General features: G+C 33.6%; 1 protein-coding gene across 1 annotated transcript; it reads right to left on the bottom strand.

Moving 5' to 3' along the window:
• Nucleotides 1-909: 909 nt before the first annotated feature.
• LOC133178246 (uncharacterized) lies at nt 910-12,281 on the bottom strand. The gene is made up of 3 exons (XM_061312993.1): nt 11,746-12,281; nt 2,836-2,993; nt 910-1,227 (listed from the first exon to the last, which is right to left on the bottom strand). The coding sequence occupies exons 1-3, from the start codon at nt 11,862-11,864 to the stop codon at nt 1,187-1,189; spliced, it is 318 nt and encodes a 105-aa protein (XP_061168977.1). The 5' UTR covers nt 11,865-12,281; the 3' UTR covers nt 910-1,186.
• Between the last annotated feature and the right edge of the window lie 260 nt (nt 12,282-12,541).

Genomic DNA, 12,541 nt, shown 5'->3' with positions numbered 1-12,541 from the left:
TATTTTTTTTTTTTTTTATATATATATATAAAAAGGCATTAAGAACAAAATTAAAGCCCAAAATTATATATTGCTTTCGTAACATCAATGTGACGAGGGAAATGACTCATGAGATCGTTCGGCATGCTTGTTTTATCAGGCGCGAAAAATCAAATAGTCTTTACATAGCTCTTTTATAGTTGATTGATCTTAAACTTTTCATTGAAGGGAAAACGAGAGAACAGCACTCTTTGAAATAAAAAATGCAAATGTCCCCGGAAATGTAATGTTAACTGTAGAAAGTGTTAATGCCTAATGACCTGTTACAAGCCCAAGGTGATACACAGAGAGATTGAGAAAATTCGGATCAATATCATTGTAGTGACTACGGTAAAATGACAGAAAAAAAGAAGTTTGCACTTCATATGCATTATTTAAATGATTGCAGCGGAATTCATGCCGTATACAAGTGTATATAAAGACGTTTACTCGTAGACGTATAGAAAATATATCATATATATATAATTTATATCAACGCTTTATTTATTCAGAGAACATATAATAGAAACTCAAGTCATGATTCGTGTAATCTCATTCGCACAAATGTTACAAGAGTTCCTTTTTTTGTGAATCACTAATCTTGACACCAGTTTTGAAATTGCCCGTTCTTTACTCATAATATACATGTATATCTGATGTTCCTTCAGGTGTATATGACTCTAATACAGTACCAGTTATTATGCCACCACAAGTATCTTGAACATCTTGTAAAATATGTATTTATTTTCATTACATCATATATTACCAGTGACCTTTTCCCAATTTTCTGCGTCTCTTGCGCCAATTAACCCACATCAAGTATAAACCATATATCATACTTATTTCCATTTCCTTTATCATTTACGTAGCTCTTCGGATCGAAAATCTAGATAAAGAAAATACTTTATTGTGTAGAGAAATTATAACATAAATAAGTTTAAAGCTTTTAACACTAAGTTACAAAATAATGGAAGTTAGAGAATTATTTTGCAGACAGCACTTCATTTATGCACTATAACACACAATCTCTCCACTTCCACTAAAGGTTAACTGTTATTAAATATGATTGGTCCATAAACTCGCTCGTAATGACGTTCACCTTTCTGATTGGTCAATTGAACTTTGAGACAAATTTTCCTTTGGGTCTATTTAAACTTGTCCATTTAGTTTAATTTCGTAGCATCCTTAAGACGGACCTCTTCCTTCGCCCTGTAAAGAAAAAATATTAAAATATTGAATGATAAAGTATTTTGTTTTCAGTCTTTCAAATCTTTAACATAAACTTTGTATTCAGTAAAAAGGTATCAACATATTCATGGATATGGTTTTCAATTAAAAGAAAGTTGGCAATAAAGCTCTTTTCTAAAATCAGCATTACATATTTTAACTTGTTTCAAGGCAGAAAAAGTGTCTAATGGAATTGATATTGTTGGTATATGAGCCGAAATTGCGAACTGCGTTCTAGAATGCAGTTCACTTCTGAATCGCGAATACTGAACTGCGAACTGAGATGAAATCTGATTGCGGGTAGATTAAACTAGTCTTCGTGTGGGCTAGGATAATATACCCGATATCAATAGTGGCTCATTTGGACAGCAAACCGCTCGCAATATACGCTACATTTGGTCTTTCAATATCAAGAACTGAAGAATACGAGCGCTGTTAATTAATCACAATGTGTGCCGTCGATCGGAGAGCTGTCAATAGGTTTCGTCTTATTGGAGACATTTGTCAAGTGCGGGTCAAACTTTGTCTTCTTGAAATAGTAACTCCCAGTGGCATTACATGACCTAAATGGGGATAAGTAAATTTCGAAGAAAGGCACATGACTGAAATCATTAAGATGAATCTGTAATAAGATGTACGATCGATTATCAACCGAGAAGACTTCTGGTCTGTGACAGGAAGTCTAGAAAGTTCGTGCTAATTAGAAAATATAGTATTGCATCGACAAAATATATTTTGATTTTACAAACTGACTTCGAGTCTCATTACAGGGTTTCACTTCTGTCACACTAGAGGTGTGATACGCCGTTTGGGATTTCTACTGTTCTGACTGCAATGTTTAGGCATATAGCAGTGGCGGATCCAGGAATCTTGAAAAAAAAGGGGGGCGACCAGTTTGGGGTCGGGGTAAGGGCCCACGGCTACACCCCAAAAAAATTATTTATTAAATCTTATGTATATTTTGGACACAAAAGCGGGGCCCGGGCCCCTCTCCAAATCAGCCAGTGTATAGGGAGGCTTGTGACGGTACATTTTCTCAACCTGTACATATTGTCGCCGGCGTTGTCGCCATATTGACACTGGCGACAATAGTACTGAGATGAACCCTTTTTTCTACACTTAGAATGGGCGACAAAGTGTATCTTACACACTGGCACATTTTGTCGTCGGCAACAATGTATACATGGTGCGAACATTGCATATTTTGTCACCAAAAGTATTGTTTGAAGAATTATGTATACTGGGGTTGGAGAGAGAGAGAAAGGTTTCTTTCTATTTTTAATGAATTTATATCAAGCGTGTCAATCGCACAATTCTCCGTCTCCAGAGTGCAACTTGTTTTACATATAGTAATTTATATACTGTTACAAGGTGCTTTGAGTTTCTACAAAAATAGTTCTTTCGAGGCGGATTTTTCCTTGATTTTAAATCGGAGGCAAGATATTAAAAATTAGTTTCTTTATATGTTTGAGTTTAAAAAAGATAAAATTAGATCAAATATAAAACAAACAATGAATTGTTTACTGAATTTTTCAACCTAATGACTCTGCAAAATAATTTCTAAGTGATCAAATTCCTTTAGATCCGCACCTGGATTACATCTTGGATCCGCTGCGCAGTCGTCAATGATCCTGGCTAGAGCACGAAATAAAGAGGCCCGTCCTGCTTTTTCTGCCATATGTGTGTACATGCAAGGAAAACCCGCACAATCTCTTTTGATTAAATTGTCCTGGTTTTTGTAAATTGACCTGCAATATAGAAATAAATGGATATTTCATTGACTAGGATGACATAATCATCGAGACATCAAAATTTCTTGGGAAGAAGAAAAATTGAAATCAAAATAAACAAACAAAAATTGGATTCTCCACTGGTTTCCCTAACTTTAATTCTATTCTGTTCACGCACTTGAGAGAAAAGAAACGGCAGCTCTGGGTACAGATCGAAATTGCATACGGCAACGCCTCTTAAATTATCAATGTAAAACTTTTATTTAAATGTGAAATATTTTTCGGCATTTTTATAAACTTGTTTTGACGTTTTTTTTATGTTTTTGTTTTCGTATATACTGTATAACATCTTTATTCTCCTACGAGAAATATCCGCGAGTTTCACGACCTCCTTTTACTTAGTAATATTTTTCGCCATGAACCATTTTATTCTTGTGTTTTTACTTATATAAAAAATTTTCCCCATTGCAATAATAGAGTCAGGGTTGGATTTCAAATTGACGAATCGCTAATAAAAGATGTTACGAATAACAATTGGTTTACAGTATTTCTGTCCAAGCATGGATTTCTACATATCTATGAATGCATGTATTTGTGTAAATGGAATTTGCTGGGTGGATTAAAGTTTGAGTCAATGTTCCTTGTTTCTATTTCAAACAACGCACAGTTCGGGGAAATATTTTAAAATGATTAAGTACGTCATAGGGATGCACAATAATATCGATATTCCGGTATATTGCGATTCGTTGAGCTACGTTTGAAGGATTGTATATCCCATGTGGCAGTGTTTGTGAAATCTACATTGAATATGGATGACTGAAGTAATGGCTACATAAAACACAAAATCCTTATCCAAAAAACCATCTAAATTAAACTTCTACTACTCTTGTCTTTCCTGCCTAGTATTAATTAATTTAAATCGCTCACAAATTGTCATTTCTGATCAAACACTATCAGTAAACAGTGCTTTATATTTTTTGCCTTTTATGTTTCTATAAAATGCAATAAAGATGAATCTACAAGCGTTAATAGAAATGATAGCATGCCGACTTCCGTGTGAGTATATTTAGATTACGATTTTCTCCAACCTTGATTCAACCTACTCATTACATAACAGGGGATTGTTCCGACAAATAATGGAATTACCACTAACAGAAAAAAATCAACAATGCGATGCAAGTTACAAGATTTCCCCCTTTAAAAGAGATTGCATTGTTTAAATGCAAAGAATAGCCGGTGATTTTTTTTCTCTATTTACAAAGTTGAACCTTTTTTTTCTGATGAACTTCTAGTGTGAGTACAAATATTGACATTACATCAAAAAATGATGTAGATGATAGTAACTGATTTTGACCCAACGCTTATCAGACCCTGACCTTTCAGAAGTTGCGATACGTTGATTAGCAAATTCATTTCAGCAGTCAACGAAACATGTTGATTGGATGACCTTGCATTTTCCAGATCTTGTTGATCATCCTCCATCTAAGGAGATCAGGGAAAAATAATTTTGGATACAACTATCATAGATATAATCATTAACAAAAATGGAAACTAGTGGCAATACACAACGAGCCAATTACGTAATTAAGGCCCCTATACTGAGAAATTATGAGGTCAGCAATGAATGAAAACTCGCGCTGGGTAGGTGTACATTTGGTTTCTTGTCAAGGTGTTGGAAAGATAATACAGTGGAGAGTTTTGATAACAATGTCAACATAAAAAATACAATGTCGTTCTGACGCAAGTTTCTTGAGGACAATTACCCCAAGGTAAGCCCTCCTGGTCAGAAAACCCGAGAATACGTGCATGGAAAAAAAAAAAAACAAAAAAAAAAAAAACATTGAAAACACGTCATTCTTAAGCTTTCAACGATATCGAACTATTTTTCTTAACAAAAGATTATTTTTTCATATTCAGAGATATGTTAAAACAAAAGTAATAAAAATTTATGAACGTGAAGTCCTACTAACCGCATCCTCACAGCGTCAGGGGTCCTGACTCAACACGTTACCGTTGGTCCAATGGAAACGTGTAGTCTCAGGGCCCCTGACGTCGTGAGGATGTACTAACCGATGCATGCTTTTATATGGAAAGCATTGTTGTTCATTTTAATAATTTATCCGCAAAAAGTTATAGTTCAATTTTAGTTCTAGTAATGATTTTAATTTATTATGCATAATTCCTCTATGCCAAAAGACAAATTTTCAATAATAGAAATTACTGCAAGTCAATACGATATTAATAATTACGAAAATGAGACCATAAGTAATGAACAAACTAAGCTCGACTGCACCAGGAATCTGCAACAAGGGGTCATAAACCTTTTCCTAATGAGACATAGGACGCATACAGATCCATTTATGACACAACACCTACAGTAAGCTTATTGTTTACCCTCTAGAGACAGCATACTCGTAATATAACAGAAAAATCGCTATAACTGAGATAGGTATTAATTCACACTACATGGAATTGTGTCTGTTTTATTACGAATTTGACAACTTTTTTGCCCTAAGTTAGGTGGATATTTAAGATTTCTGAAACAGTAGCGATGATATAATGACGAGAAACAAATTGTGTTGCCATTTCATAACGCAGCGTTGTTCTGCACTTGGACAATCAACAGGTCAACGACCTTTTTTGGTATTCAAATACCCGAAATGCTAATAATATTTTTGTTCAATAAGAACTCGATTAATAGAGCTGGCATTTAATTGTGACAATGACATGGAATAAGAAATCTTTTAAATGCTTGAAAACAAAGCCTTTGGGTATGTACCGGTACAAGTCGATAAGAAATGCAGAGGAACAAGAGTTTCCAATGTTGTACCTGTGTCGGTCAAAGAACGCTTTATTTTCATTTTTCGAATAAATTACAAATATACGCGAGTAGATATATGTATTACTATTAGTGCTTCTGTACTCAGGCAGTGAATCAGTTCAAGGCAAGGAATTAGAAAATAAAGATTTAAACATCTGAAATAAATCTAAAAATGAAACATTTAACTAGCCATCTTGATTAATGCGTTTCTCTGTGCGACCCGTTTGTCATTGCGTTCGTGTAAATTTGCAATTGGCCTTGGCAAAGTTAAGCATTAAGCAAGGGTAGCGAAACAGCAATTTAGTTACCGTACATATTGATGGTCCTGCTTAGAGGCTTCATTATCACACAGAACTAAGGGACTTGATGTATCGTCAAAAGCTTCAACAGAGATCTGCAAATATTTGCTTTACAAGAATTAATTTTGAGCCGGTGCTCTGCCTTCTAATAACGATTTGGCAGCAATGATAGACATTTTTTTTGTCGAAGGATTTTGACAGCACTGTGTTCAGTGTGCCTGTTTTTTGTGTTAAATTGTACATGTAGATTTTAAACCACGACATGAGCTGCCGACAACCTCAGAATTACTCTAGCTTGCGTCTCTTCAGGTATTTCTTGACAGGGCTGGAGGAAATACGGACAAAAACCAGAAACTGCAATCTTAATATATTATATTGCCACAGAAAATATTCCCTGGTCTCCAACTTATTATTATATTTTTTTATATTTTGAATTTATTTCTTTGTTTAAGAGAAATATAAATAATCTTAGCAGGAAATTATAACATATTTGCACAAACATAGGAAAAATACATGACACAGATTTAAAGTGCGATTGCCTTAAAAATTTCTCAAATTTTGAGATGCTAAATAGGGTTAATATTTCAAGTGCTTCAAGAACTGAAAATGAACTTTATGGCTATTATTTTAACCCAGTTATATGTATGTGTACTAATTTTCTATTCCTTGTTTTTTTCGGTTCAGACTTATACCAATTAAAATACAAATTTGCAGCATACTGATACATTCATACATAACCTATCCCCCTTTTAAGACCTTTCCATTCATAAAACAAATTACTAGATTACAAAGGTAAAAGGATCGATTTCTTTCGCGATTTTTTTTTCAGGAAGTTGGGTTTTTATTTTGAAGTCCGATGTTTATTTTCTGTAGAAGCTGAGATTTATATAATTCAGAACCAATCCGTGGCATTTCCGCCAATTGTATCCAAGCAAAATCCGTGCTTCGCATCAGTAATACTGATGTCATTGTAATTCAATTAAGGATTTCTCTCCATTTGAAGTATATTATGTTAATCTTTTGAGATTATTATCATTCAATGAATGTGTTTTGTCCGGATTACAAGTGCTTCCGACGTAGATTCCACTTAGTTTCCGCAAATTACCGTTCGAAGCGAGAGTTGGATGGGTTGAACGAGAACGTGGATATCGGTGTCAGCATTGAGGGAGTATCACAAGTGATCTCTGATAATCAGTGCACAAAAAGATAAATCTCAAAAATAAAGCAGAGAAAAATGGTCTGAACTGGCATACATGTATTGCAAATACGTGTTCTCTAAAGTTGGTTAAAGCAAATCTTTCAAAGGGCTCAAAAATATACTTTTGTTTCATTCCATTTTATTTATAATCAATAATAAAAAGGATAATACGACAAAACATATGCTCAATGTGAACCATGTTTTAATTAAGTATCCTTTTCATAGATTTGATTGTGAAAACTATTTTAAGATATTCAATGTATAACGACCATATTTTGTACCTAATAAATGAATTGGCCAAAATTTTTAATCATGGTATCATTTTGAAGATGTTACCAAATAAAAATACTCCACCAAAGGAATTTACAAATTTTGATTATTGTCCAATTAATTGCACCTTGAATTTTACATTTTACATTGAGGATTTTACATAACGCAGCGCATGTGTTATTGATATTGTAAATAGTAATTGAACTTCATACAAATCTCTTGGTGAAAATATGCAAAAACTATCTCTTTCTTAAAGTATGAAATAAAATGAATCATTTACCACAAATATTTTGACAAAATAAAAGTTTTCTTCTTTTCATCAAGAACAGATATCTCTTCAGAAACTTTAAGGTGCAAAATGGCCGGCTTCTTATACGTTATCAGTCATGCCGATTTGGTTTATTTCACTTTCATCGTTATCTAGCAATACAAATTTGACTAGTTTAAAATGAATCAAAAGTATTGTTCAATATCCCTTCATTATATACATTGAATGCCTTAACAGAAGTAGTCACACTGCAAAATTTTGTTTGACATCATAAATTTTGCACAAAAAACGTAATGTTTTTATTGAAAATGTTTCTTTCATGGTTCCTTTAATCAAGTCTTCTTACCAGTATGACAGTTGATAATCTTACTGGTGATCAGGACATTTTGTAATGTGTTAACCTACCTTCTCGGTACATAACGCTTTTGAAGGAAATGAATGAGAACAAAAAATACTAGAATAAAATATCTCTGGGCAGTATAACTTAAAACTTAAGGTACATCAAGTATTAAGTTCATTTGAAATGTAAATGAAGGAAGGCTCGGGAAGTAGCACCTTTTACCAGTTCCGAGCTTCATTTGCCCAAGGAGTGGCGCGACTGCCCATCCATGTTTGTGGTATCGATATGACAGTCAAGGAAAGCGTACATAATTACCTCTCTAAGAAACATAGCCGTGCTTAATTTACATTAATGAGCCTACCCAGCTTTCCACTGCTTCTAAAGTCGGGTTTTATGTGGCATAAACAATGTAGATACATGCAAAACCGATAAATATCCCCATCGACTCGAATATTATTGAGATTAATTAACTTCCGGTTAATAGAGGCAGTTATTGTTATGCAAAGGCATGATGGGTTTGCTATTCGACATTGTAGTACTAAAGCGTGTAACTTCACGATGTGGTGGACCGAACTTTTAGGAAGTTAATGTTATCAATTTTATACTGTCAGCTTTTTTATTGAGAGGTTGTTAAATAGAATTTATCTGCCTCTTACTTTTGTTGATTAAAAGGGGAATGATAAAAAACACTTATTAAAAAATTAGAACGGGAAAAAACGGATGAATGCAACCTCCAAGCAATAGGTCAAATGACATCTGGGAGGTTCCTTTGAATTGCTAGGTCAAACATACATCGGCTATTTTAACCAACGCATTCCAAAGATATTTCAGAGACTAGCAAAGGAGAAGCTAATCGTTAGAGTTGTGGAAGTCCGTTCCGCCCTAAAAGGTCATTAAACGGGTCCCAAAGGTCTAAGAACTAGCTTGATTATGGAGTGGTGTTGTGTAATTTGAGGTGCCATGCTATTATAGTATTAGGTATAAAGCCTTCTATGGAGTTTCTCGTCTCAAGGGTAACAAATTTATCCATCTTTAGCCTTATTTTCAGGAACAACGCCGAAAGAAACATTTAACTTATTAATTTTCATCACCAGAATGAGGTATGTGTCAGTTTCTTGCATTTTAAAAATATATGGCACTGAGTGACTTTATATTGAATTAAAGTATATAAAACAGATGGTAACTTCTGTATTGAATTAAGCGAATTATAGACGTGGACCAATGCAGCTAAGCGTGAGGAGAATATCGCTTAATAAGGAAAACCCGAGGATATGTGTGGGCAATTGCTACCCTTCATCAACTATTAATGATCTCAAGTAGATATAGGCCTGGCATGTTTCTAAAACTACCTTATGTAGTGTCCATGTCCATAATTCGGTAACAGAATCCAAACATCACAATATCGATAATTAAGACGGTTTTTATGAGAACATTAATGTTAAGTGATAATTGTAACAAACGACATTTGCTTTTTATTTTTAGTTTGTATTTATGACATCGACAGCAAATTTGCAATGTAAGTGAGCGATCATACTAGAAACTTCACATTTATACCCCCATTAAACGAAGTAAAACTGATATTGTAGGATATGGCAAATTCACTTTTTTTTTTTTTTTTTTTTTTTTTTTTTTTTTTTTTTTTTTTTTTTTTTTTTAACTTTTTCGTTGTTCAACCGTAAAAAAATTGCCCGGAATATTAAATCGTTCAAGCCTTGTGGGCCCAAGCAATCAATTGCAAATTCATAGGATGTCAAAATTAATAAAATTGATTCCAATTTCTGTAATCATATCAAGATTAATAAAGTATGTTAAATGCTGCTATTAACCCCTCATTGAAAACTATACACCGAGTCCCTGAATTGAATATGTTTTATTAAGAGTATATATGATAAAGAAACAAGTGCCCCCTAGGCGACAATAAAATAAACTGGCGAGATAGAACTATAAGGTCACGAACCTCCTCTTTCCTCCCCCTCTCCCCAAGAGAATACGACATATATTACTTTTTTGGATGTAAATTTCATAATCGAAAGCAGAAAATATCCTTTTCTTTTGAGGGATTTCCTGCAACCTTTAGATATCAGATGAAATTATAGTTGAGACCAAATCATCTGAACAATCTGAATCCACCACATCGGACAAAATTATTCCGAAAAAATATGATCTTCACTGTCCAAATATTTTTTGTCGTAGATATCAATGATCCGATTATAATGCACTTCTTGCAGGCCGAAACTCTAATACATAAACTGTTCATTATTTAAACATTATATAAACAATTTTATGGAAAACAATAAATTCGACTATGCTTAAACAACATTGTTTAGATAGTGCCTATTAATAATTTTGATAGTGATATATTCGACGTAAACATAAAATAAAATTCTTTCTAACTATTGCCCTGAATGACTTTTCACACTGAATATGAAGGCGAATCACTTATGAATCGATTTTCAACTCAAGTACAAGGCAAAATCAGAAAAGAGAAATCAAAAAAGTTTTCAGGATAATTAACATGCAGGAATTCATTTACCCCCCCCCCCCCCCAAATATTATAACTCGGTTTTATGACTGTTTTTATTACTCTTGTTTATAAGGCTTACTTTTAGGAAATAAAATTAAGATAGGGGTTGTCCGTTTCACTTTGTTTAAGATATGGGTTGTCCGTTTAATTTTGTTGTCCGTTTCACTTTGTTTAAGATAGGGGTTGTCCGTTTCACTTTGTTTATTATGAAAGAAAAATACGTGCATGATTGAAGAACTATATTAAGTATAAATCTATACACAGCTTTATACGCAAAGTAATATTTTCAAATTCTTCCGAGTTTTAGTTTAAGATATGCACAGCATTAAGTAGAACGCAAAAATACTGCTAAATATTTTTTTCAATGATTTTTTAAGCTGTATATTTGAATTTACTTATGCTCTTCAAAGTTTATTTCCATATATAAAACTGTACATCTACAACAGGCAATATTACCGTATGGGAGCAATAGCACAATGATTTTTGACTAATTAGTGATAGATCATGCTCATTACTTGACAAAAAAGCAAAAAGGACAGCTGTACCTATCACGCCATACATGGGTTTCTCCGCATTCACCTAATTAAGATGGTCAAGAGATGCTTAATGGAAGTTTTACCTATCGACTCTATCATACTACTCGTAATATGGCGGTTGTAAGTTCTCTACTTAGTTTGCTTAGGGAATTCTTGACATAGTGATATGCGCCTAATTGAATTGCTCTCAATTAGTATTGTTCCAATGGACTTTTGAGCTTGATTACTATTCCTTATTTTCATATTTCATTTACACTGTTAAATTTTGAATAATGGCTTCTCTATTAGAAAATGATTTTTTTTTCATTTGAAATAAAATTCTTTTGCCCTTTAGAAGTGTAAAAACCAAGCGGCTTTTTAGAACAAGAAACATTTTGTCTTTCATCATAATGAATAACCACATGCACAAAAAAGTCATTCAAAATCAGTACAGTAATCGTAAAATGTGATAAATTATCTTTACAAAATCATATCCTTCAGAATTGACATAATTATTTTTGTTGGTTAGACTTACCAATCGTCAGGTGTCTCTATCACTTCTAACTCATCCAAAGGGAAAGCTATTGTTATACTGATTAGCGTACATAGAAATATTGTTAATAAAGATATGATATAAGAATAGTTCACAGACATATCCAACCAATAGCACAGTCCTACGAACAACACTTAACTATAAAAATAAAACAAAGTTGGTACTCTCTTCCAGTTAAGACGCTGTTCTCTCTGTAAGGTTCAAATCGTTTTTCCTAATGGCATCTTTGGTTTGGTATCAAGTCCGACTGATCAATGTTACTAATTGTCTTCAATTCTCTGCAATCGGTAGTTTACATACTATATATGCTCCTACTTCTACGGGGGTGTGGCAAAGTTTTGTGCAAGAATCCGCGTTTTTTTTACAGTACCGTTGATACGACCTTTGACCCGGAAGGAACTTTACGTCATATGAGCTCCTTGCTGCCTGATGACTTTACGAAATACCTGGTCTGCATTGTATCAGCTTTGCTATCAAAGTCGATGATGTGGGAAATATTCGACGAATCCAATGGAACAAATGAAATTATCATAATTAAGTCACGTCCTTATGGTTTCCGATCCTGAAATAACGGATATTGAAGAATTAATACGTATTTCACAAAAATTTTCGAAACAATATTAATAATGAAAAAGATGATCTCCTCCGCATGGTTTTGCTTAACTGATTTTATGAAGTCTGCGTGACGGATATTTTTTTAATTTCAAAAGCCATTAACAGCATTCTGCCATCCAATGCAGTCATAGAGGGCTTTTAGTTTTTATTGATAAAAGAGCCC

This window comes from Saccostrea echinata, unplaced genomic scaffold, assembly GCF_033153115.1.
Source record: "Saccostrea echinata isolate AGI-Se365-2 ecotype Australia unplaced genomic scaffold, CSIRO_AGI_Sech_v1 ptg000001l, whole genome shotgun sequence".
NCBI classification, from domain to species: Eukaryota; Metazoa; Mollusca; class Bivalvia; order Ostreida; family Ostreidae; genus Saccostrea; species Saccostrea echinata.
This window is presented reverse-complemented; position numbering and strand designations above follow the sequence as displayed.